Source organism: Camelus bactrianus, chromosome 20 (genome assembly GCF_048773025.1).
Source record: "Camelus bactrianus isolate YW-2024 breed Bactrian camel chromosome 20, ASM4877302v1, whole genome shotgun sequence".
Classification (NCBI taxonomy): domain Eukaryota; kingdom Metazoa; phylum Chordata; class Mammalia; order Artiodactyla; family Camelidae; genus Camelus; species Camelus bactrianus.
Window position 1 is genome coordinate 136,221 of NC_133558.1, and position 26,631 is coordinate 162,851.

General features: G+C 55.9%; 1 protein-coding gene across 18 annotated transcripts in view; it reads left to right on the top strand.

Annotated features, from left to right (window-relative positions):
• DUSP22 (dual specificity phosphatase 22) overlaps window positions 1-26,402 on the top strand; it is a 52,871-nt gene extending 26,469 nt beyond the window's left edge. For 5 of the 18 annotated variants that reach the window (XM_074347961.1, XM_074347955.1, XM_074347958.1 and 2 more), the window contains 4 exons: window positions 9,345-9,394; window positions 17,600-17,782; window positions 19,651-19,822; window positions 20,276-26,402. In XM_074347961.1, the coding sequence (XP_074204062.1) occupies window positions 19,697-19,822; window positions 20,276-20,458 (309 nt within the window). In that variant the 5' untranslated portion in view covers window positions 9,345-9,394; window positions 17,600-17,782; window positions 19,651-19,696 and the 3' untranslated portion in view covers window positions 20,459-26,402. The other 13 variants (XM_074347957.1, XM_074347963.1, XM_074347966.1 and 10 more) reach the window with 8 other exon arrangements.
• The last annotated feature ends 229 nt before the right edge of the window (window positions 26,403-26,631 follow it).

Below are 26,631 nucleotides of genomic sequence, written 5' to 3' on the forward strand. Positions count from 1 at the left end.
AGGACGGCACAGTGTGTGGCTATAGGCCAGCAGGGACCCCACTGGTGACGGGTGTCTGGCCCACGGGCACTGGAGGGGTTGCAGGCTCCTTGGGTGAATGGCCTTGGAGTCTGCAGTCGCCAATTTGAATGAGAAGCTAAAGGTGGTTAGTTGGTTAAAACCTAAAGCAGAGTTAAACGACTCTACGGGCACTGTTGTTGTTTTTAGCCACAAGAAAATTTAGCCATTTAAATGTAGCCTGGTTTACGCAAATTTGCCATTTTTAGGTGCTCCTAATAATTCAGTACCTGGTAGGCGCTGCAGGTGGACCCCGTGCCTGCCACACCTGCAAGGGAGCGCCCCAACCTGACTTCACAAGCTGGGGGTGGGGCCGTGGCGCAGCTGAGGTCGGGCCCACATCCCCGGAGGTGCTTCCCCCTCGGGTCTGACCCCTGGGACATCTCTGTGTGAGCCGGGGCAGAGGTGGGTGTCCGGCCCCAGGTCTGGATTGAGAGCCCCTTTCTCTCCTTTCAGTCTTCGCCATGGCCAGCACAGCTGTTCCAACACTCATGACTGAGCAGGGCACCTCCGGCCAGCTCTGCCCTCTCTTCCAGGGGGAATCGAGTGGAGGGAGGTGAAGGTCGGGGCCGGGCCATGGCTGCTGCAGCCCCGGGCAGAGGTGAGGAGGCAGACGCACCTGGAGTCTGAGAGGGAGCCTCCTTCTTAGGGCCAACTGTGGACGTGGTGTTTGCTTCCTAGACGTTTTCCAGTTAAGGGAAGGTTGTGCATGCAGAGCAGGGGAAGGAGAGGCCGCCCCCTCGTCATCTAAACGGCTGCAGAGGGACAGCTTCCCCACCGTGGCGTGGTCACTCGGAGCATCTCGGACACAGAGTGGAGCCCAGACCTTGGCTTGAACCCTCTGGTCTTGGAAACTGTTCCCGACCAGGGCAGTTAGAGGCCCTCCTGAATGGTACTCGTCGGGGCCTGGTGGTGGTGGGGCTGGTCCGACTGGAATTTCCCTGTTCGGTGAAAGCCGTTGTCCAAGAGACCAGCCCCACAGCCTCCAGGGGAAGACACTCCCAGATCTGCCCCAAGAGACTGTTAGTTCAGACCGCATGGCAGAGCCCCTGAGCCCTGGCTGGCGGAGCAGGAACAACGTTCCCAAAGGTTTGCGTCATCTCCCTGGTGCTTCTGAGCCCAGGGCTTCCCGGCAGCTCTGATGGGAGCCGGTCCTGCTGCTGCGTCCCCAGTGGTGCCGTGGGGACTGCGCCACCAGGCACCCCCCCCCAGAGCGAGGGACCGCTGACCTCCCCACATGGGCTCTTCCTTCTGTGCCTCTTGCCAGAGGATGCAGCTGTCAAAATAAAAATAGCCCTCGGCTTGCGTTCAGCAGCAGCTGTGGGGGAGGAAGGGCTTGGTGAAGTGTTGCCCCTCCAAGGGAGGCGCGGGACCCTGACCAGCCCACAAGCAGAGCAGAGCGAGGAAAACGCCCCTCTCCTGTCATATGTGGGGGTTGGCACCCAGACCATGGTTCATAAGTGACCTATGAGCCAGACACATCCGGTGCGATCTCTGACCAGCCACTCACCTGGCCCGTGGAGGACACGCTTCCTTCACAGCCTCTGTCTGCTCCCTCCACTCCAGCCCCCGCGCTTTCCTGCTGCCCTCAGCTCGTGCCCTTCTTGTGCGGCTCACGTACTGGCCTTTACCACATCCCGCCTTTGTGTGTCCTGACCCTGACCCGACCCCGATCCCACCCACGCAGGACTGGCCAGCTTCCCAGGAAGAAGCGTCCAGCTCTGAGTCAGTGTTCGGTCTGGTCCCGCGTGGAGGAGGCGGCGTCGGGTCCTGAGGAACCGGGCACGCTGCTCAGAGAGAGCTTCTCAGGTGCCCAAGCCCTGCAGGGGTCTCACTCCACTGTAAGCAAGAGAGTCTGAGGCTCACCTGCTCAGTAACCTGCAGAAGGGGCCACCGTATCATGCCAGACAATGCTGCGCTCTCCGAGAGGGGAGCTGGGAGCTGGATTTACGAAGTGAGCGGCCCCTTCCTGCCCGGAGGGTGAGGGCGGGGCCCAGGCGAGTGGCAGACTAGGTGGGAGCGTGGCCCTCCGGGCGCCCACGCAGCCTGGTCTGCGCTGGCCCTTTATCAGCCCCTCCAGCTGCTCAGTGTTTCACAGATCGCATCTAATCTCCTTGTTTAAAAAAGTCCTGTGAAAGAGGGAAATTCCCTCGTCCCTCTCTCTTCGGGGTGAGGAAGGGAGCTGGGCACGAGGCCTGGTCTGGAGCCCAGCAGTCCCAGGCTGTCTCAGACATCTCCGACACATGGAGAGAAGCGTGACGTGTGATGTGCTGGCGAGCTCCAGGCCATCAGACCGACTGTGAAGCATCGCTGTCCGACCAGGGCTCAGCACACCTGTCAAGGGCCAGGTGGTGAATAGGTTCGGCTCTTGGCCCTAAAGGTTCGAGGCAGCACTCTGCTGTGAAAGGGGCTGCAGGCACCATGCAGGTGGACAGGGGCTTCAGTCTGTTCACCTCTGTCTCACGGCAGGTGACAGGGAGCACAGCTGGGCTGCACATGCCAGGAGCCTGTGCTGGGCCTGAAGCCTGGAGCCACTGAGTCCCCAATTCAGGCAGTCCTGAAAACTTCTGAGCATCTGGCCTACCTCCACCTTAGTGGTAATTTTCCACTGCTAGTGAGACCAGCACGGCATCCTGCTGAGACGGTTTAGAGCATGGAGTGAACTGCAAGCGGAGGTGTTGCCGTTTAAGACCGCTCGGCCTGGCCTGCCGAACCATGGGGGCCTCTGCCGGCTGGGCACGGTGCTCTTGGGCACGCTGGAACTCAAGATTCTAGAAGTGGGTCTCCCTTCCTTCACGTAGCGACCATTCATCGCTAGTCTCTGAAGAGAGGTGCTGGGATGCTGAGGAAAGATGACTAAGACGGGTCCCCGCAGCATGGAAGGCCTTGGGGCCCACGGGAGAGGCTGGCCGTTCACCAGCACTTGTGTCCCCTGTGCTGGGGCCCCGGTGCCGGGTCTGTGGGGCAGTCAGAGGAGCAGCCAGCGTCGCCAGAGGACTCCTGAAGCGGGGAAGAGCGCCCCGGGGCGGGCTGGGCAGGAGGGTGCAGGGCTTTGAGGGAGACGCAGGCAGCCAGGGCAGCTGGGGCTCGGGGAGCTGGGGAGGGGAGCCGAAGGACTTCGGAGAGGGTCTTCTTTACTCTGCAGATGGGACGGGTTTCAGTAGCCGAGAGGCACGATCAGATAAAAGTCTGCCTTTGTACCTCTCACGAGCGGGATCTGTGCGGTGCTCCTGAGGTGCCCACCTACGCTGGTTCCTCAGGACGGTGGTTTCTGGGCACGTGTGGTGCAGCATAGATGCGCGCCAGGCCGCGCTGTGGAACTGCCTGGTTTGGGGAGATCGCTGCAACCGGCCAGTGTTTGTGAGCCATGTCAGGCACGCAGCCGGCCCCCAGGCAGTGGAAATGGAAGGAGGGGGAGTGGGCGGCGGGCTGGAGCGGGTGGTGCCTGGCTGCCGCCGCGTGGCCCGAGAAGGCCGGCATGCTGACTGTGCCCACTTTGGCAAAAGTAGCTTGAGCCAAAATAAGCATTTGGGTTCTCCACCTGCTGACCTGACAAGTCAGATGGATGTCATTTTTTGACTAACCTGAAAGAAGCCAGCAGGTGCTAGCGGGCTCTCATTTGCATTTTTTTCTCACAAAATCAAACCAAGGGCTCAATCTTGTCCCTGCACTCTGACCTTCGCACCCTCCCCACCCCATCGAGCACCGCAGAGTTCTTGGAAGTTGTTATTTGTGGCAGTGTCTCCTAAATTTAGCGGGTGCAGGAAGAATCAGCGGCAAATGGGCACGTTAAGAAAATGCATCTGCACTTTAGAGTTCAGACCTGACGGGTTTTGCGTGGCTCAGCCGAAGCGCTGTGTTTCTCCCCCGTGACTTCTCACAGTCGTTCTTGGAGATTTTGTTATGGTGCGAAAGAGAGCTGGCAGACCCTCACCCCTGAACCTGCCTGCTTTTGTGTTTCATGCTGATTTCCGGTTCCTAGTCCACAGCCACACATGCGTTTTTCCAGATGTGATTTCTCTGTGGACATACTCCTGTTTCGTGCTTTTTCCCCTTGGAAATGTTACTGGCTGTGTGGCAGCTCTTAAACTGAGGAGAAACAGTAATTACAGTGCGTGTGCCACGTTCGTAACTACTTGGACACCTTCACTCGCTTTCTCTGGGGTGAGACGCGGCGCAGGGGGGTCTCCTGCCGGGGGGTGAGGTGGTCATGCCGGCACGTTCGTCCCAAAGCAGTTTCAAGTCAGCCATTGCCATCTGTTGGGTCTGTGACCTTCAAAAGTGTGGCCAGACTAATTTTTTCAGAGTTTACCTACCTTTAGGTTTGTATGAAAGTGTGGAAGTTGTCAAATTCAGGGACAGAAGGTAGAATGGAGGTTGCCAGGCGCTGGGGAAGGTGGGAGTTAGTGTCTAATGAGGACCTAGTTTCCATTCTCGAAGATGAAAGTGTAAATATATTTAATGCCAGTGAACTGTATACTTAAAAATGGTTAAAATGGTAAATTTTATGTTATGTCTATTTTATGACAAAGAGGTCGTGGAGAGAGTGACTTTCTCAAGTGGGAAAGACTTTTTCTTCTTAGTGTATAAACTGATCTTGCTTCTGATCAGACAGTTCAAATTTAGTTTTTTTAATTTTATGTTTCTTTTCTGGAGTCCGAGTTTGTTGGGAATGTGGTGACGTTAGCTCTTCTCGGGGTCCTGGCCGTCCTTTCTCAGCCCGTGGGTGGGCGCGTGACGTCAGGCAGTGAGGGGCGTGCGGGGCTGCAGAGCCCGGTCAGCGCAGGCCCGGGGCCCCGAGACGTGCTTGTCAAAGCACCAGCGCCGTCTCTGCGGGGGGCCCTCCTGCGCACCTTGGTTGCTCCGGGCCCTGAGTGGGATAGGTGACAAACCAGGGTTCCTAACTGTGTCGCTGTTGCTTGCATTTTCCAATTCAGGCCCCCCAGGGGACTCCCTCTCCTGCCCTGCAGAAGGTGGGGTGATTTTCTGGCTGGTCTTCGCTGGCTGCACTGGGAGAGAGCAGACAGACTCTGAAGGGCTCTCTCTGGAAAGCAGCATGTCATCTGAGTTCTTCAGAAGACTCTTACTTGTGCTGTTTCAGAAAGAAAAGAGCACGGAATTTTAGAAATTGTACTTGAAACAAACGAGAGTTTGAGCCTTTTACTGGTCCTGAAATCAGAATCTTGGCCCTGCTTTTCAAGTACTTGCCGTCGCATCATTTGAGTGTGATCTGGTTTCAGGCCCAAAGAAAGGCAGAAACTGTACTTTTGGTGGTTGCTATGCTTGTTGAAACAGAAAACTGAAAAATATTACAGCTTTTGAGAGCATGCACTTAGAAAGCTTTAACCTTTCTTCAAGAAAAACCTCTGGAATACACCTTCTTCTCAGCCAAGAAGTGCCGATGGCTTCTTTCAGAACCTGGTACAGACCTCCATCGCAGAGCTTCCCCTGGGGGGCCTCGGCCCGCTCTCACTTCTTTCCTGTGTTTCCCTGACGTTTTCCCTGCACACATCACACTCATCGATGCGTCACTTGGCATTGTGATTACTGCGTGAGCATCTGCCTCTCTCCCCACCCCCAGTCCCCGGCTCATCAGCACAGGACGCGGGAGGCCATGCAGAATGTCAGGCAGCCCAAAGCCGTCAGTCGCCGTTCCTTTGCCTCTCCTAGAAATCTCGACCGTCTTGACGAGCTTGCTTTTGGGCTTCAGCGCCTGCTTGGGCCAGCTCTGTAAACTGAAAATCTGTAACTTGACATTTATTGCTTCCTAAATGCTTCCTAGTGACTTTTCCACTAGTCACTTTTCTAAAATATCATGGAAATACTGAATTTTTATTTACTTAGTGAGAATTCTAGTTCAAGGGAGGTAACCAGTCTGAGGGACTTTTCATGTTAGAGGGAGTATGAAGGAGGAATGCCACACAGGAAGTTCTACAGCAGTGGAGATACTGCTGGTGTTTTTATTGCTTACGAAGTTTTCAGCTTGTTCTACGGTTTTTTCCTCTAATGAGATGTTCTTTCTTTCTTTTTTGCTAAACTTTCCGTAATTTAGCTAAACATACCTTGTCCCTCGTCTCTGCCTGTACGAACTCCAGCGGTGAACGGCCCTTGTTGGGGTCCAAGTAGGTGAACAGTCCGTTCCCCGTCAGGCTAGAACGTTGGCAGAGCCCAGCCCTGTGACACTAGGGCAACTTTAAGCCTGTCTGGCCTCCTCGCAGCATTGAGGCCCTCTCGCTGCTTTCTGAATTAGTAACTGGCTGAACTGTACGAGTGTGCAGGCGTCTGGAGCCCCTTTTCAGGTCCCTCATGTTCTGCCGTCTGTGGCCTCCGAGAGGGAAGCATTTTCGTGTTTGTTAATGACTAAGCTAAGATAAATAGATGTTCTTGGGTGGTGAGCAACTGAACCTTTTTGACAGTTTTGACTCCTTTCTTTACTGAATTTGCATAGTTCCTTATTGTCATTCTCTGGTGAGCTGCTTCCTGGCTGCGTCCCGTTGGAGGAGACAGGTGGGAGGCTGCTGTCAGAGCACGCGTGCCGTGTGCCGTGTGCCTCGCGTGGCGTGGCTGCCAGCCCAGCTCTCTCGTTCTATGGTCACCAGAATGAGGCATGGGCACTTTGCAGTGTTTGTCTGGTGTGGCCTTCGTGTCGGTCGATGTCACCTAGTTCTCGTCACTCAGCAGACATTAGTGAGTGCCTGCTGTCTGCCCGGCATCGCTCCAGGGAAGGTGGTTTTTGCTGTTGCTCTGTTACGTTTCCTGTGCCTGCCTTTGGGTAGGGGATCCGCGGAGGTGCGGATGCGAGGCCCTCGGCTCTTCCTTAGATGCCTCACGGACGGGAAGCTGTAGCTGCTGCCACCAGCACAGCTCAGGAGGGTGAGGACCCTACGTGGCCGGCAGTTCCCTCCTGGCCCCCTGGGGGCATGGACACCGGGACACCCCGGGCACTGCTCCCGGTTTGCTTCTGTGCATCAGGCACCACAAAGGCAGGGGCTTCCTGCCGGGGCCTGTGTTCCTGGGAGACGCTCGTAAGGACTGAGAGCCGCCCCTCTGGCTGTCCTCCATTTCTTTGTGTTTCCTTCCTCCCGACCTGCGGGCCGGGCTGGCGTTCGGTTATGTGGGCTCCGTCAGCGCGAGCAGGCGTTTTCACCCTGTCGTCTGGCGCTGCTCTCGCCGACAGCCCGCGTGGAAGGGAGAGTGGAACCCGAGAGCCTCCCTCCCGGTCCCTGGAAGGACGGGGCAAGGGAAAGCGGGGGACGTGTGTGGGCGGAAGGCGTTTCCCAAGCCTCTGGGCCTGATCCCTGGCCGACTCTCACTCGCGAGTAGATGGGAAAGGCAGTTGAGTCATTTCCCCATGGACACATGAGGGGCAGCACGTGTCCACACCAGGCACGGGACGGACGGAGTGAGACAGCTTTTCACAGTGTTGTTTCCTTTTATGCTTTCTTTCCCTTTAAACCTGGGCTCTGAAGCCTGCCTGGCTTGGAGGTGCTTTGGAACCTCAGGCAGCTGGGACTCTGCGCCCAGCAGCGTCCCTGGAAGCCGGCCAAGGCAGCGCAGGCAGCGGCGGCGGAGTGAGGCTGGGTGGGCAGCTCTGCTGCTCCACGGCCTCCTGCCAGCAGCCGCCCTCCACACCTGGGCCTGTGTGGCCCTGCGCGGGCGAGCGGCAGTAGGACCCATCTTTGTCAAGACTCAGAAGAGCCTGTGGTGCAGGATGTAATGGTGGACCCAAAACTCAAAATACACACACGTGAATTAAGCAGGAAACTCTCCTTTGACCTCTCGTGGGGAAGGAAGGGGAATCGTGTCGCTTGGGTCTTAGATGTGGACAGCAGATTCCACTCTGAGCCGCTCCAGCGGGAAGGTGTTTTGTGAAGAGACAGCTGAGAGCTTGTGGTCTCCTCGGAGGAGCTGGGGAAACAGGCTTCCAGCTGAAGCTCCAGGAGCAGCACCCAGACCGCAGCACACAGCTGCCACCTGATCTCCCACCACGTCCGCCACCTGCACCTGCCACACAGGTGCTCTTTACCTGTCTGACTCTTCCATGTCCTGTTTTCAAATCCGCCTCTCGTAGGTGTGTCAGATGATGAAACCAGGCCTGAGTCTACACCCAGCAGCAGAGGAGGTTGAGAAACCTGGTTTAACGTAGCTTCTGTGTTGAAAAGTGGGATTTCCGTCGTGGGGAAGGACCACGCCGTTCCTCACAGCACACTGCACAAGCAGATGCTGCACAGGGGTTTCTGACCACCTGCCCTGACAGTAGAACGTTAATGACCTGCTGTGGAAAAGTTGCAAATAATTCTGCAAGACAAGTTGTTTCGACTTTGACTGCTGAGGGACTCTTGGCTGTCTGTACCACGATCCTACATTTCTCTCCTTCGTTTTCTCTCTTAGGTCAGTTATTTTTCTAGCTTCTGGTATGTGTCCTTCATTAATTATCTATGACATGGTGGCCAGGTTCTATTAGGTTAGGCTACCAAGAGAGGAAGTTTTAAAAGTGGTTCATTTAAGTCTTAGTGAAACCATATTCTTTTGCAAAGGTCACTGAGACCTATCTAGATTTTATATTTTTACTTAACATGGAAGACCTTTTGCACTATACTTTAAATCCCTCCAAAGAAGAAGCAACCAAGGTTTTAATAAAACTCAAACTTACCATGATTTTTGTAGTATGAATTTACATAAACATTTTTATAGATTTTACAGCAAACTATATGAAGATCATTTTTTTTGAAATTGGGTCATTCTTTAAAAAAAAAAAGTATTAGTTTGGTATGCAAACTTTTACTCTTCTGAACAGCAAGTAAAATAAATCACATTGTTTCCTGTGTGTGCGGCCCCTGTCCCGCATCAGTGACGTTGTAACCCCCCCAACCCTCCGACTGTCCCATAACCTGTCATCATGTTACTGTTTCTACTGTCAGCGTTTCCTCTCTGACCAGTCAGGATCTTAAATGCAATAGAGTTAAAAAGTAGAATTTGTGAACAAGCATCTGAGATAACAGTCTTGGAACTTGTGGACACTTAATGGGAAGTACTCAATTGTTTTGCTTTTTTGATACACTCTAACCTCCAAGCTGTTTGCAAACTAGAGTATGAATGTTTGTGTGCATGGTCATGGAAAATAACCAGGAACCTTAATTAAAGAGTTTTCCCCGGTTCCTTGGCAACAAAAGATGAGTGGAAAACTTCTCCTTTTTACTTTTTATTTTGACCTGAGTAAATAGTTCCTTTAAATGTTTTTCTTCACTGAGTATCATTGTTTTATTTTATTTTTTATCGTTCTACAGGGGGTTAAATACCTGTGCATTCCAGCAGCGGATTCACCATCTCAAAACCTGTAAGTTGCTTTTTCCCCCCCTGTATTATTTGGGCATATTAAAAGCAAATAAAGGACTGTGAAGGCATCAGAGCCGATGGGACCTTGACGCCTGCGGGGAGGCGGGAGGCCCACAGAGGTCTGTGCTCCCTGTTTGCCGGTCCTTCCCCAGACAGCACTGCCCGTCAGGTGTGCGTCAAAGGAGGCTTATCTCGTGAAGGGTGCCTCAAACCAGACCTTCAGCTTGCTCGCCCTCTCCCTAGAAGCTGCCGTGTCTTGTCCCATGGAAATGGAATATGAGCCACAAATGCAAGTCACACGTGTGTGATTTTAAATTTCCTAGGAACCACACTGAATAAGTTAGAAAGAAACAGGTGATGATAATTTTAATCATATGTTTTATTTAACCCAATATATCCAAAATACTATCAATTTAGCGTGTGCTCAATATTAAAAAAAAAGATATTTTACATCCTTTTATTCATACTAAGCCTTCAAAATCTGGTATGCTTTTTACACTTAAAAAAGCAAAATAATTGAGTACTTCCCATTTCCACTTGGACAGCTGCACTTCAAGTGCCCAGAGCTTCCAGGGGCTAGTGGCCACCCAGTGTCTCTTTGAGAGACTAGGTTTTCTGGCTGAAGGAGCCCCGCGCTGTCTCCCCCATGGCCAAGCACATCTCTGATGCTGCTTTCACTCTGTCCTCCCTCCAGAGTCGTGCTTGCTCTCGTTTCCAGACCCCACCCCCGTCATCCCAGACCCGTGGGATTAGGCTTGGGCGAGCCTGGGGGTGGGGGGGAGGGAGCCCGAAGACCCTCCGAGGTTGCAGCTATGACGTCGCACTCCCCGGGCCCAGAAGTGCCCAGGATGACGTGGAGTGGGTGAGAGCTTTCTCAAAGCCTGGGTTTCGAGCCGTGCAGGCTGAGAGGCAAGAAGTCAGTAACCTGGCTGTGCTGTGCACCCAGTGACCCAGCCTCCGCTCTCAGGCTCACCTGCTTGTGCAGTTCAGGTCGGACACCACAACCCTTCTGGAATCACTGGTTTCTGCATCTCACCAGGGAACCTGTAAGCTGCGATGTTTGTGAAGTTGGGAGGCCACAGGCTTCCCAGGACCCATCGGCATGATTCTTAAGCTCTGCTGCCTACAAGTCCTACGTATGAGAAGTGCAGACCACGTAGTCTCTGGATCCCAAGGGTCCCGCCCCTCTGAAACCTGTCCAGTGCTGGAATAGCAGCCAGCCTTGGTTTTTCACTGCTGGGAAGCAGAGAAACCACAGGTTATGCAGTAACTTGTTATGGCAGTAACAGACATCCACCTGTTTAAAAGGGGGGCAGCTGCAGTCAGAGGGATTTGTGTGGAGAGGAGAAGGGGCGCGAGCAGGCAGGAGGTGCAGAGTCAGACCCAGGAAGAGGGGAGGAGCTGGATGCGGGCAGGTACATCCCACCCAAGGCCTGTGTCCCACGCTGCCTCTCCGTGTGTCACAGAAGCCAATCTGTGAGACCGAGGATGGTGAAGGGAAGATTTCGTAGGGCCCTAGGAAGACAGCGGTAGCCTAGGTCTGAAGGAGAAGTGTCAGAGCACTTCCTTGGTTACCAGTCGTGTCAAGAAACAGAAGTGGTTGCAGGGCATGGTGTGCACGGAAGGAAGTAAGCCACTGCCTTTCTCTCGAGACCACAGCAATCTTCTGCCCATGTTTTGGTGGCTATTTTTAGAGCGGTTGCTTTGCTCTTATCTCAAACCGAGATTCTGATATACTGTTGAACTTGTCAATAGCTGGTTGGCATTGTGACTCTTTGGAAGAGTCAGACCAACACCTCCTAGGCGTTGGTGGTCAGAGCAGGTGGCCACTGTGCTCGAGCTGCTCCCAGAACTTCTCAGCTTTGCTGGAGTCAGGCCCCTCGACGTCCAGGACAAGGGTCCTGACCCACCACGTGCAGACTGACTGCTGAGTGGTCCTGTGCTGTGCGGCCAGCGAGCAGCAGACCCGGAGTCAGAAATCTTAGATTCAAAACCAGCTCCATCTGCCTTGGGCGAGTCATTTTAACCCGTCCAAACTTCAGTTCTCTCATCTGAAAATGCCTGCCTTCAGGATTTTCAGAGATGAGATCATGTATGTGAAAGTGTTCTCTGTGACCTCTGAGCACTTTTGAAAATAAGAGTATATTTTACTCAAAGTATATTAATGCATCTTGAGAGTTACAGGAAAGATGGGTTTGGTGCTCTGGAGGCCCAGTGAGCTGCTGGGCAGACATGACCCGGGGAAGGGGTGGGGCGGACGGTGCCGTAGCCGCTCGCCTGACTTCTGACATCTCCTGGGTCAGTTCATATCGTCTGTCAACCTGGGTCCAGAGGACCAGCTCTTAAGATTCGAACCAGTTCTCTCCTGTCCCAAATATGTACAGGGGTCTTGTTAAGACGTGTGGTTTGCCTTTGTAACCCTTTCCTTATATCGGGATGAGAGTGTGGGGTGAGCGCCAGGTCCAGTGGCAGTTGTCGCAGTGTCTGAGCCTGGGGCAGCTGTGACGGGGCTGTGGGCTATGCCGGGGAGAAGGAGTGAAGTCGTGCAGCAGCAGACCTCTGCTTCACCTGGAAAAGGAAGTCGAGACCACAGCTCATCGAAAGGCAGGAGAAATGGCACTGTGCCGTTGGGAGCTGAGTTCACGGGCACGTGTGTGTCTCTTGGGGAACCTTTTATTTCTGACCCGTTAGTAATACCAAAGCTTACATATGCGTAAGGCTTTGGCTGCATAAATGTCCGTGATGCTGTAAATGCTTCTTGCTTTACTGAAGTAATATGGAGATCGGGAGGTTATGCTTGGAACTTGAGTGTCTTCGTGTGTTGGGAGGCAGCCTGTGCAGTAGCTTTGGGTTCTTGCTGGCTGTTCAGACGCTTCATGGAAGCACAGTGCACCTTTTAATGTGAGCAGGTGTCCACGATGTGGTGTGACTGTCGACATCGGCCAGCGGAACACTCGACTGTTCTTAAGACCCACCTCCCCGCGAACAGCCTTGCTCACCACCTGCCGGTGACGCACCCTCGGCGGCTGTGTCGTCCACCGAGGCAGACGGTCAGGAGACGGGCCCTCCCGGTGCTCGGGTAGCCCAGTGAGAACTAGCAATCCTTCGGCCACCGTGACTTCCTGGTGCCTAGCCGTTCCTATGTTCAGTGACAGAATTAATTCTATAAAACTGTATTGCTTATTCTTTTAAACTTCATTACAGATTTTAAAAATTATTTCCAACTTTGGATATAATTTAAAGCTTTATATCCTAACTCTTTCCCCACAAAGGCCTATGCCACCAGGAATTCTTCTTGCTAATTATGTGTACAAAGAGGCCTGTGGCCTTTGGAGATGAACTGCTTTCAGTCCCAGCAGACGCTCCAGAAAGGTCAGCTTTCTGTCTTGGCCGTACTCCTCACAAACCCCGTCTCTGATCTTCCAGGAATTAGAATGCAGAAACCTGGTTTGAGACGACAGTAACACGTTAGAATTTCAGCCCAGTCCCCCACCACCCTGCTCCGCAAAGCCAGGAAGTTCCAGCTCTCACAGTGGCGGTAACCTCAGACCCGGGCCAGCGCTTCTGCCTGACTCGCACCATCAGAGTTTACATCCCAGGACTTGTGCAGACGCACACGCCTCCTCCGAGTGGCTGGCGTGCGGCGGTCGAGTGAGCTGAGGCTTTTGGAAATACTTGGTTTTGCTTTCTCTCTGTGCTTCCTCAGGCAAGTCATTTTAGCCTCACTTCTCCTGTCCAAAATCTCTCTCTCAGGATTTCTGCAGTGTTAGGTGAGGCAGTCAGAGTGTTGTTGACGGACACTAAAAGTCTAAAAACTCGATTCTGGTTTCCGCCTATTCAAGGAAGGGCTGTTAATGTGTCTTGAGAGTGAATGGTTGGAGATACCCATTGGCTGGCCTATTTTATCCATTCTCATTTAATATTTAGTAAATTGGCATTCGCATTTGGACACCATAAGGAAACACCTACCTTTCTTGTGTTCCCTCTGGAGCCAGCCGCCTGGCCTGTGCTGTGGAGCTGGCAGCCCGACATCTTCACAGCAGAGCCTTGCGACAAGTCTTGAGAGTCAAGCAGGTTCTAAGCTTCCTGAGGTTTTTGTGGGGAAGAGGCACTAGCGATGCAGAGAGCTTGTGTCTGAGACGTCAGAGCCTCCTGGCTCGCTGCACCTCCTGCCTGTGCATCTGGTGTAGCTCGTGTCTGTACTTTACTCTCTCTCTCTCTGTGTCACATTTTTCCTCCTTTTCATTATAAGAAGCAGTTTTGCAAGATCAGAGCTGTGTGGGCCTTGGAGTGCTGTGGTCTTGCTTCCCGACGGAGCTGCACAGGTGTGTGCACACACGCACGACCCCTGGGGACTTGGCAGCCCTCAGAAATATGTGGAAAAGGTGTATTGTGTTTTCCGTGAGACTTCACTTACTCAACTTAAAAACATATGTTTCAGTCTTGGACGCTGTTGCCGGTGATTGCTGGTGTGGGGCTGTTCTTTGTGAGATGCGTTACAGTAGATGGCGGAGAGGACTGTTTGCTTGTTTGTTTTTAAAGTGACCTTTTCTGGCAAAATGCAAGTGCAGCACTCACATTCCCCCCAGCTTCTCTCCAGATGTCGGCGTGTAGGGAACGCAAACGTGCTGAAGGCCACGCGCAGTCTGCCCGGGGGAGGAGGCTTCCTTGCTGCTCGCCTCTCTCTGGGTGGGGTGAGAGGGGCAGGTCACCCAGGAGGAAGCCGCCCTCTGACCTGAGCCTGCCCTCTAGCACCTGGGCCCAGGGAGGACGCTCCTCTCACCTCTTTTTAAACATTGCTTTTTGGGAGAAAAAAAATCTTAAGGGGTTTTTGCTCAGGGAGGGAGAAGCAGCCTGGAGCGTGTGGCTCATGCTGTCTCTACAGCCCAGCTGCCACCCCAGGTGCTCGTCCACGTCTCCCACAAGCAGGGTCCTCCTCGGCAGGACAGCGCTGCCTCAGATCCCACGGGGGATCACAGCCTCCAAGTCTTGCGATCTCACAGTAAGAAGCAATTGTTCAGCCTCAAAAGCGAGCATCGTGCAGTGCAGTGTTGCTAGATCTATCCACCACCCTTCCTGAAGGTCAAGGAAACCTGGCTGGTACTGCTCTCGGCCTCTGGATGAGAGGGAGGGATAGGGGCGCTTGGTCAGTGACACAGAGGAGGGAGGGACGGTGGCAGTGGCCAGGCTGTTAGCTGGGCCCTGAGGACGTCTCTCGCCAGCCCACAAGTTCCCTGCGGCTGCCGGCAGCAGCACAAGTGTGTAGGCGCGCTCGCTTCTGGACGAGCCCAGCTGGCTCTCCTGCGACGGAACTAAGTAAAGGTGAAGAGCGAAGCTCAGGAATGGGGAACCGGTGTCACTGAAATAAATAGCTGGTGGTGGGACGCGCTCCGCAGTCAGGAGTTGAGCAATGTGCGGGCTGGAGCCCTGGGTGTTTCCCGCCCTGGAGGAGGAAGTGTGGTGACCGGGCTCAGGCTCATGTCATGAGCTTCCCTGGAAATAACCCACCCCAGCAGCACTGAGTGCGCCTGCTCCTGGCTTTCCTTGGAAGCGGCACTTCTAGGAATGTCCTCCTGGCCTGGCCTCGTGCCAGTTATGTTCGTGAGCTAAGTACGTGGCAGGGCTCTGAGCAGCCCCTTCGTTGACATCGGCCCTCCTGGGCGGGGCCCTGCAGTCTTGTCCCCACACTGTGCTGACAGGGGCCATCTGGATTTTTCTGGACTTGACACTTGGTGCAGAAAGGCCGGGGGCACCTCTTCCCGGCTTCCTTGGCTGTCAGTTCCTTGGATGTCACCCTGCTGACCACATCCCACCCCCAGTCTCTTACTCTGACTCCTGAACCCCATCCTACACCGTATTTATGACCTGGTTCCGTAGTGCTTGTGGTTCGGGACCTGCAGGTGTAAAAGGCAGACATAAGACGCTGTTCTCACTCTGAGGTTTCAGTCAAGGCACTCAGCTGTCATCTTTGCAAAATGTTGGAGACCCCTCAGCACCGACACGTCCCCGAACGGTGAGTCCGCCCAGCTGGTGGGGCCTTCTCAGTGTGTTCATTTACTTCTGGATTTGCTCTTCCTTTTCTGGGAAGGTGTTCTGGCAAAAGCATGGGCTGCAGGCATGGGGAGGGCCTCTTGGAAACTCTTGGGTACCCCAATGTGGCCGGCCTAGTGGACAGAGGTGTGTGCCCTCTAGCTGCACCCGCCAGCTTCTAGCCTGCAGTTGGGGTGGGCCTGGGTTCTGGGCGGACTGGCCCTGGACCTACAGGGCCGTCTGGCCTGTCTGCTCTACACGGTCTGCCTCTATGCGGAGGCAGACGACTGCCACACTGCATAAACCACAAGGCAGATGGCAGGCGGGCAGCCTGGAGCCGCTTCTCGGCCAATCCAGTGGCTCAGCGTCTGTTAAGCTGTTGCACCCGATACCACGTAGCTTGTATCCTCTGTAAGTAGCAGAATATCTGACTGACAGTGTTTTAAGTTATAAAGAGAGTGATTTACAAGAAGCCTCGTGGGTGCTTCAGGCCTGGGCAGCAGCTCCTGGGAGCCCTCCTTCCAACCCCATCCCGCCACCCTCCACCCCCTGTGGTCGCAGGGCGGGGGACACACTTACGGGTGTAAGCCCACTCCTCAGCCTCCCTGGCAGGAAACCTGGGGCGGAGTCACCTTCCAGTTACCACGAAGGGGAAGTTTCCGGGAGCCCCACCCCACCGCCTGCCCCGTGGCTGGACGGGAGGGAAGATGGGACGGGGCGCTCTGCCGCCCAGGCAGCATCGCTGTGATGGAAGGCATCTGCCCGGCGTCAGCACGTCCGTCACCAGGGAGCTCGCCGCCGGCGCCATGGCTGGTGTCACTTGGGAGGCAGGGTGGACGCTCCCAGACCCCCGCCTTCACCCCCGCTGCGGTGCGTGGCCCCGGGGCCCACCCTGCACCCCTGCCTGCCTCGCAGCCCGGCCCCCGTGGCTTCTGCTTCACAGCCCTGCTCTGAGGTCTTCAGGTTTCAGGGTTCCAGCAGGAATCTTTCCTCACCTGTTTTACACCAAGCGGGCTTTGGGGGTAGAGTCGCGATGCCCTGAGTCACTCGGTGGGTTCACGTCTGAGAGTGCTTGTTCCTGGGAACGTTAGCAGAAGCACACCTCGCCCTGCTGGGCAGTCAGGTTTCAGGCAAGAGCCTGGAGCCTGTGGGCGATGGCTGCCACTCAGTGTCCTCTGTGCCGGCTGCCCTGGTCCAGCCAGGCACCCGCCCAGCTGGTTGTGCCCCACCTGCTCCCACTCTTGTTGGCTTCGTTTGCCCTCATGAGACTCAGACCTGGTTAGTGCAGCTGGAACCACACTTTACTCACCTCTGAATCCCTTGCAGTTCAGCAGAGCTCCTGCTAAACAGTCAGTCCTCAGTAGGTGTTGTGAACTTGGTCCGTGGTCAGCTTGAGGTGTTTTGCTCTTTATAAGCCATTCAGAGGCAGGAGACCTGGAAGAGCACGTAGTCTGTAGTTCGTACTTCACCCCCCGACCCGTCCGGAACAGGCTGGCGCACACAGCTGGGCGTGAATGGTTGAAAAGCTCAGGGTCAGAAGGAGAGAGCGCAGAGCCGTCCTCGTGCAGCCCTTCAGAGTTTGCAAAGCATGTTGGCCTTTGTTCCTTCATCTCAGCCTGTAAGGCATCACTCCTGCTTCGTAAGTGAGGCCAAGGGAGGCTGAGTGAGGTTCCTGGGGCCACTCAGCCAGTGAGGCCGGGCAGGGTCGGAGCTGCAGTTCCCACCTCCCAGCACTGGGGCAGGAGCAGACAGGACCCACCTCCGCGAGGGGGAGCAGGCTGGGGAGAAGATGAGGTTTTTGGATGGTCAGGCAGACTGGCTTTAGGGCTCGGGGAACCTGCACTGGGTGGGCGCCTCCCTCACGGGGTGGCTGTTTGGGGTCTCTGTGTGCAGTGAGCGTTCAGGGGCCCAGACGGACCCTGGGGCGGGGCCCACCCCCAACAAGTCAGCGGCAGCTGTGTGTCTCGGGAACTCCTTGCAGAGAACTCCCGCCGCACTCAGCGGTGGGGGCTGCCCTCCTCGGACCCACAGCCGAGGCAGCTCCAGCCCAGGCGCTGACCAGGGTTTGATGCCGTGGGGCTTGGAGACCTTTTCAAGAAACCTCAGGTGGACTTTTCTTTTCATCGTATGTTGAGTAAAGTAGAGAGATGTCACTTCTCTCTTTTTCCTCCCCCAGGACAAGACATTTCAGAGAAAGTATTAAATTCATCCATGAGTGCCGGCTCGGGGGCGAGGGCTGCCTCGTACACTGGTACGTGCACCTCTGGCCAGCAGCAGCAGCTGAGCAGTCCCGCTCCGTGTGCGAAGGGCTCCTGCATCTCCCCGAACCGCGGACACACACCCCCCGACCCTGCTGGCTGTTAGTCACTGTCTCATTCTTTTTTCTTTTCACTCAGGATTTTCATTTTCTCAGTTGGGTTTCCGCAGGGACAGACTGGGCAGCAGAAACCCCCTTTCCAGGGAACATACACTCAGCTCTGAACCTCAGTGGCTTTCACCACACTGTTTCCTTCTGGAGCTTTGATTGCATACATGGGCGGGTGTTCAGCATTGCATTCCTGTCACACCAGAATGACCATTTCTTCTCCCTTGACAGACTGGGGCTTTTGTGTGTGTTTGCCTTGTACTTTGAAGAGAACCGACTAGACTCTTAGAATTAAGCAGTTACATGCAGCCGTCCGCCTACATTCAGCTACGCGTTGTGTGGGCCGTGTGCACACACCTGTGCACACACATGTTGTGCCGGGAAAGCTGTTCCAGCACACGTAGCTGCACCTGCCTGGCACACAGCAGGCACCCAGGGCAGGTCAGCTCTCATTTTATTACCACCAGCGCTTGTACTGATAACATAGCTAATAAGGGTAACATAAGCTAGTCTTCGCAGGGGTAACAGGTCCAGGGAACCAGCAGCCAGCGTTCTGGAGCAGAGGGCTGCTGCCTCTTGAATGAGGTTCGAGCTCTTGAATGAGTTTACTGAGGGCGCAACACTCTTCTGAATTCCCCTAAAGAGCGGCTCCTGCAGGGAGAGCTCTTGGCAGATGCAGGCGCTGTCTCCCAGGACAGCCACCGCCCGGACGAGGGGCCGGGGGTCCCCTTGGTGGTGCCCAGAGGAGCCTCACGAGAGCCACGGTCGGTTCTGAGACCAGCATCCCGCAGCAGGGGAGAGGGCACTGGGCAGTTCGACGGCTGCTTGGCATAGTGTGGTTCCTCATTTTACTTTTAGGAAGAGCAGGACATGTAATGAACACAAAGTGCAGGTTTTGTGACACTCACTCGCGTTTGCTTCACAGCACTTCACGCTGCCGTCGGAGCCATTCCAGGGGTCCTGGGTGCAGTGCCTGGCGTTAGCATCTCCCCAGGTGCAGCCCAAGAGGATGCCTTTTTAAAACAAGCTCTCTCGATATTTCTGACACAAAGCCTGAGGGCAGAACCGCTACTTGAGAGCGGTTCTTTTATTTTTACTATTACTATTATTTATATTTGACTGTGTGCAGGCCTGATATTCTAGGAATTCGTATTTCGTAGAGTTGTGTAAATCTGAACATAGGCCTTTCTAAAAATGAGACACTCGCTTACACTTCCCCATCGTAAACCGTTGCTGCACACTCCAAGTCTGACGCAGCACAACCCCTCTGTGACCGCCTTCATTTGCATGTGCATTTAAAATCGGTCCCCGTCCTCAGCCTGCTGGAGAAACTGCCCGTTACCGCCTGCAGAGCGTCCCCCCGCCCCCCAGAGCACGTGGACTGCCGGCTCCGGTGCCCTGCCGAGGGGTGTGCAGAGCACAGAACGCTCAACGAACTTCTAAGTTGTAGGCTTGGCCCTTGTGTAGCTGAGAAACCAGACCTAAAGAGTGACACCTTCTAGACGGCTGCAGTTTGTAACCGGGTTTATTCTCAGACCCCCGTGCTTCCTTGACGGGCTTTAGTGATGGTACTGCCCAGCGGAGTGGGGAGCATCTGAAGAGGGGCTCAGGAAAAGTAGGGGATCATGAAGCAGAGTGTCTGGAGCCAGAGCCAGTAGAAAACCAATAAAAAATGAGGCTCACACAGAAAAAGAATGCCTGAGATTCTAGCATCCCAAAGTAGAGAGAAGCCGGTGTGTGTCTGGGTGATTTCCTGGTAACGTACTGGCTTGCTGTCCACCCATGATCCAAGACAGGAGGGCTCCTAAACAAGTCCACAGAGTCACTGACCCTCCCTTGCCCTGCGGCTTTCGGCCCTGCAGCCTGGCTGGCGTCTCCCGAAGTGTGACCCTGGTGGTCGCGTACATCATGACAGTCACCGACTTTGGCTGGGAAGACGCCCTCCACACCGTGCGTGCAGGGAGGTCCTGCGCCAACCCCAACCTGGGCTTCCAGAGGCAGCTCCAGGAGTTCGAGAAGCACCAAGTCCACCAGGTAACTACGCTTGGGGGCCGGCGGCGGCGGCGGCGGCGGCGGCGGCGGCGGCGGCGGCGGCGGCGGCGGCGGCCCTGGGAAGATTCCTCGGTCTTTGCGCACACGCTAGACTCCTGGAGGTCGGAGAGGCCTAGAGGTCATCTGGGGCAGGTCGCCCTCATCCCCACTGCAGCCACCACTGGCCTCTTGTTCACTGCCCTTCGCCTCCTTCCTCAGCCTCACATGGGCATCTGTTTCTCTCCCTTTGGGTCGAGCACCTTCTCAGTGTGCTTGCTTTTATGTTCTCAAGCCCAGACCTGGGAGAAGCAGTCATTCTTCCTCCTTGCCCCTGGCTGGCAGCCTCAGCACGCATATGCTCCCATTTACAGTGGCAGAACCTGCCCGTCAGGTAGTAGGTGGGGGTCCTGGGGTGCAGCTTTGTGGCATCTCGGTTTTTTTTTCCACCTTCTCCAGTTCCGGCAGTGGCTGAGGGAGGAGTATGGAGAGAACCCTCTGCGGGACGCAGAAGCAGCCAGAAGCATCCTGGGTAAATATAAAGAGCAGGGGCGTGCAGAGCCCCCGCCTGGCACCAGGCGCTGGAGCAGCTTCCAGGCCCTGGCTCCTCTGCCCCACAGCAGCCACACCACAGAGACCTAGCCTGAGCCTCGCTCCTGCCACTCCCGCTCGCCCTCCGTGCCGTCCTGCTGGGCACCCTGGTTGCTGGCCTGGCCCAAGGACTGGAAGTGGGTGTCCGGTGGATCAGGCCCCTCCCAAGAACCCCCCCCCCAGCTTCTGCGCTGCCTGGATGCTGCTGCCCCTCGTGTCCTGGCGAGCTGGGGTGCGTGTGCACACCTGTGTGCACATGCGTATGTGAGCATGTCTGTGCATGTGTGAGTGTGAACTCTGAATGTTCACGTTACGGGAACCATCACAAACCCCACACCGTGGGACTGGCTGCGCTGCTTTTCCCAAGGTTCCACGGGGCGGGGGGGGCGTTTGGAGTTGGCCTTGGGAGAGCCATTTAGCCAGGGCAGCCCGTGCCTGTGAGCAGACGGTGGGGAGGGCTCGGGGGGCAGCGGCCTCCCTGGAGCCCAGGGTGCTGGTGCTGGGCGGCAGGGGCCCAGGCTGCCTCCTGAGGATGTTTCTGGGACCCTTGGAGGTTGGGGCAGTGGTGAGCCCGGCCTCGACCCCTCCCGCCCAAGTCAGCCCCTTCTCGGCCTTTCACACCCTGAGTGCCCCTTGGTGGTTGTCCTTCCGCACCAGCCGTGCTTTCACCGCATGGGGAGCAGCCCCACGTCCGCCCTCTGCCTCTGTCCAGCTGCGCCCCTCCCCGCCGCCTGCCGCTTGCTGCCAGGGCCTCTCTGCGAGGTCTGCACGCACCTCAGAGCTGGAAGAAGGAACGGTTCTGGGCACCGTCACGGTTTCCGCTTGAATATGCGTTTAAAAGTCCCTGAGCACCTATCAGGCCCCTTTGTGTGTGCTGTGGATTCGACACCTGCTCTCAGCTACCTCGTTAAGTGTTTTCGAGGTGTTTTCATTATTCCAGTCAGTTCTGCCTCGCAGCTGGAACTGTTCCATCACAACTGCTTCTGAAGCCAGAGGGCAAAGGATCACATCACTGGGCTACTCAGAGTTTCTGACTTGGGCTGCAGGGGTGCCTCCTGGTGGGTAAACCTGACATCAGACCGAGTCACCAGCCAGGCGTGACCTGTGCGCGGTGAGCAGCCCCGCGGTCCAGGCCTCTGTGCTGACTCAGGTGGTCTCAGCATGAGGAGCCACGCAGGTGAAGACACACACTCAGCCTCTCCCTAAACAGACGTTGCAGCCCAGTTTCTCCGAATTCCACCACAAAAGGGTCCCTGAATAAAAAGAAAGTGTGTCATAGGCGACCTCCTCGGGGCCAGGAGAAGGGAGGCCTGCACGTGGAGTTACCCGTCTGCAGCCAAGACAGTTTGCCTCAAAAGTGACTTTTCCTTAAACCGAAAAAAGAGAGAGAGAGAGAGAGAGTGCAAACATGTTAACAGAAAAAGTACTAGGATATCAGCTTGAACGCGTAAATATGTGTGTCCAGCGTGGACCCTAAACGTATTCCTGTGTCTTAAAGTGTCGTTTTACATTTGTTGCCAGCAATGTTCTTTCTTCACAGCCGCCTCGGGGATTCTGAAGTCCTGGGCCTTTCTCCGAAGACTGTAATGTTCCTGGCGTTTCTGAAATGTTGCAGAGCCACAGAGTTTAGGCTGGTGCTGCCAGGAAGAAAAGCAACCCAGAGTTTAAGTGTCCAGAAGTGGTTTGTGAACCTGCCTGTTTTCCTCTCAAACCAGTACAACATGTCGCCAGCCATGTGCCGTCTCTGGCAAGAGAGACCTGTCTTCACCTGGTCCCACTGCTGCGGCTCCCTGTTTGCCCTGAGCCCTGCGGCCTGCCGTGCCCCCTCTGCTCCTGGAGAGCTGGCTCCCGGGCTGTGTTTCTTACGGTTTTGTTCCCCGTGTGGCCTTGGCGCCCGCACGCGTTTCTGCTGGTGAAGGCAGCCTTCACGTTGAGCCGCACCGCCCGCCTTCCTCCTCAGCCGGGTGGGGACCCCACGCCACCAGGCTGTCTGGGGGCTGCTGCGGCAGGGACGCTGCTTTCCAGAGGGTGGGGTGGTGACCTGCTTTCCTGCGGGAGAGCGTGGATCCCCGCGGGCGGGGTTCCCGGGGGATGCGGCGTCCAGAGCCCCCTCCCGGTTCCGTGCTCGGCTTCGACCTGAGGGCACTGACTGGTGGGAAGAGGTCAGCTTCTCAGCGTTTCTCGTCTCAGTCCAGCAGGGGAGCAGGAAACCCAGCTTTTACTTAAAGGCTAGGTTTGGCTTGAGCTCAGGGAGCTGACAGGGTGGGCTCATTGGCGGAGGTGTGTGCTTGGCCTGTGTTCTGAGTCGGGGCTGGGGCGGGGCGATGAGTTGGGTGAAGAGGACCCCTTGTGCCCAGCAGCCCCTGGCCAGTGTGGGATGACAGTTCAGATCCGTTTGGAGCATTAAAAGGCTTGTTCTGACTCAACAGGCCCGCCTGGGTGAAGCATGGGTAATCCAGGTGTAGGTGCTGGACCTGGAAGCCCTGAGATGCCCCCCAGTCCCCTCCTGTGAAGATCAGACTTGAGCAGCAGCCTAGCCCAGGGCGAGCCTTGGAAGACCCCTGGGCGGTGCACAGGCCCCTCGCCAGGTGGCTGTCCGGTGCTCTGCAGGCCATAGACCATCCCCCGCAGTGGTGTAGACCGGAGAGAAGATAGTATTTCATTCACCTGAGGCTCAGAGAGCCCAAGAAACATACCAGAAACTAAAGATGTTAGCGATGCTTTGCTTGAACCTGCGTTTCCTGGTCCCAAGTCAGTGGGCAGGGTGAGAGGGAGAGGCCGGGTGCCCCAGGCTCTGCACGCAGAGGTTTTGAGGCCCCAGCGCCAGGGCCTCTGGGGAAGGGCCAGCACCACTGCAGCATGCGTGGCCATGAAGCTGGAGCCTCTGTTTGCCTGTTTCCCCCGCTCTCTCTGTGGGGGTGGTTTTGGGCCACTGTGGGGTGGTGGTCAGTTCCTGTGACCAGACCAGGTGTCTGGGTCTCGTGGAGATGGGGACGGTGGACTCCCCCTGCCCCAAGGGCCCTCCTTGTCGGGTAAGGGGGCCATGGCTCCGGGCAGTTTTCTCAGGCTGCCTCTTCTGTGGTTTTCTTCGAACACCGGTCCGCCCAGCCCAGGTCCACCATGAGGGAGGCCTGCCCTGCCTCCGTCATCCAGCCCCTTGTTGGTTCGCTTGACGAAGGCTCTTTTGTCCCAGCAGGTGCTGTGGGACTCAGGCAGGACACACAGACCCACCCCTGGTTCTCAGAAGACTAGCTTGGTGGGGGTGGCAGCTAGGAAAACTGGCAGTTGCAGAGCAGGCTGTGAGCACCGGGCAGGTGCTTCTGTGCCATGTGGGGAGGGGAGATACCTTTCCAGTTTGGGGGAGGGAGATCGTGTTCGGGAAGGCACCTCAGAGAAGGTGGTACTGAATTGGAGGCCTGAAGACGGGTGCTGAGCGGGCGGCACTATGGGCAGAGGGGAGTCCAGGCAGAGGCCGCACAGTCACTGTGTGTGACGGGAACCGGTGCGGGTGGGCGGTGATGGGGGCTGCAGACAAGGCTGCAGACACAGACAGAGGCCCAGGCGTCCACTGTCCACTTGGTGCTGCTGTCCGATGACTGGTGACCCCTCACACCTGCCTTGGAGCTGACCAGCTCAGAGGTCTGGTCCCGAGCGTGGAGCCTTGTGAGCAACCGGTCTGCAGACACGGAGGGGGCTCCTGAATGTGCTGGGCGCACTGGCACAGTGGCAGGTGTGCAGAGGGGAGTGGGGGTCCATGAGGGGCTGGTCAGGAGGCCATGACCACGGCCATCCAGGTGACAAACGGGGGCCTGGAAGGGGACTGTGGTGTGGAGGGGAAGGGGCTGAGGAGGCTGGGGGAGGAGGGATGCTCCTGGTGCGGCTCTCCCAAGTCTGGTCTCCCCCGCCGTGGCAGGGTGTGGGCTCTTCCCTGTCCAGGAGGGACTGAAGGGTGCTGCCGGCCCAAGACCCCCACAGGTGCACCCCTGGTGGGACCCTGCTTTGCACAAAGGGTGCTCAGGTCTGTCCTCACACCCATAACCGACTTCCAGGAAGCAGACTTGTGACACTTAATGTTCAATTCAAATGTCCAGCTTCTTAATTTATTGGGAAAGATAAAATATTTGCTTTGTGAAGACTGATTTTATCCCCTAACCAGGCTGTCTGTCTCTCATTATCAAGATTTTTGGAAACCAGCAGATGTACACCGTGACGTACACAATGTTATATGTCAGTTATGTCTCAATAAAGCTGAAAAAAAAAGGGAAAGCATGTTCAGTCCTGAGACACTGCCCTGTGCTATGGACGTGGGGCTGACACCTGGTGTCCCGAGAGGTGTGGGCCGCGTGCCACCTGGGGCATGTCTGCAGCCTCCAGTCCCTCCTGACGTCCCTGTGCTGGTCCTCACAGGCCGCCTGCCCCTGCCCAGCGGCTTCTGACTTAACTCCGTTTCTCAGAGCACCTTTGTTAACCTTCGGCTTCGCCGGGTCTGGTTCCCGCTGGTGGCTTTTTTGTGTAAAAGGTGCTGGTTCTTTCCAGCTTCTATCTCAGCAGGGAACCCCACACCTGACTTCTGGGGCTGCTTCCTGCTGCTGGTGCACGGAGACAGCCTGCGAGTTCTGGTGGTTGGTGTGCCTATGTGTGTGTGTGTGTGTGTGTGTGCGCGCGCGCGCGCATGCACAGCTGTCTTTTGTTGCTTTTTCGCTTTATTTTGGAGAAATCCTTAGCCTTTGAGGAATCCTGTGAGCCCAGGTTCCTTAGACGGCGTGGCCAGGGAGCCCAGGAAAGGCAGAGCTGGTCACCACGGGCTGCCCTACACACTAGCACCTAGTCTTGGAAACGGGGAACACACAGAGACTCAACATCCTGTGATCCCACACTGGATGACCCCTCCCATCCTGACTCTGAGTTATTAATAATTTTATCAAGAATGTGCTTTCAACACGCTTGTATTTACAGACGTACTTAACAAGAAATCACCAAGACTTCAGAGGGAAGTTCCTCTTCCCTTTCCTTTTTATGGCCCAGAGACAAGGAGAAACGGAGAAAAAAAAACTGCCTTTGACTTGTGCTGGAGGCTTGAGAATGTCCACTGTCCCTTCTGAGGGTCTGCTGGGGCCTCCTTAGGCCCCGGGCCCACCAGCTGTCAGATGCTTGACTCCGGGGACACCGGCCGCATTTCACCCGGACCCTTTGCTTTCTTGCTTTCCTCCCAGTGAGATTTTGAGAACTGTGGCTGCAACGGCAGGACGTGATTATTTCAGCCAGTGTCAGAGTCAGTGTTCTGGCTGCAGCGTGGCCTCAGCCACGTCGGGCAGCAGTGGATTAGAGGCTGCAGTGCTGGTCGGGGCCGTCTGCCGGGGGAAGAGTCACAGTCCAGGCTGAACACCTGCAAGCCTGGGCTGCTTCGGCTCTGGACAAATTGTGGGTCAGAAGAGTTAGCAGTAGGCAGTTCACTTTCCTGGAGCCTCGGGCTCGGCTGTGAGAGAGGGTATCTAAAGGGCTCTCGTAACTGGAAGCCCAGGGCCTCCCGTGTTCTGATCCAGGTGGTCCGGCTGCATGTGTGGGGGCAGGTTTGGTAGGGGAGATGGGATGGGATTGGACCTGAGCACATCCTTTATGCCAAGGCCTGTTTGGGAAGACTGTAGGGGTAGAGGGGACTGATTCTGGGGGTGAACAATTCCTTCTAATTTGGGACAGTTTTTGGAAACAATGCTGATCACGCCAAGGGCATTTGCCCAGCTCGACCCAGGGAGGCTCACAGCTCACGGGGGCTCAGCGCCCAGCCTCTGGGACGCACACGCATGACAAGTGGCACGTGTGATGGAACACTGATGTGTGTGCCCCCCCCCCCCCCAGCGTCCGCTCACCTCAGACGTGGCCAGACCAGCACAAACAGGAACCGTGCTTTCTGGTGAGCGGGCCTGCCTCTCAGTAGGCTCTGGGTTTCCCCAAGGCACCAGTGGGGAGCCTTTTGGAAAATAAAAATCAAAAGGCCTCCATGTGTGCACCAGAGAAATGTCATCTTCTGCTTTGCAAAGGGTGTGCCCTTCACAGCGAGAGGCCACGGGGTGCGGAGCTTCCTCAGAAGGGAGTCTGCAGAGCCTCGCCATGTACTGGGCCAGATGGTCGGCCCTCCTCAGTCTGTGTGAAGCCACGCTGATGTGGTGGTAAGGAGGTGTGAGGCAGGATCAGTGCTCCCTGTCCGCAGAGGCCCTCGTGAACCT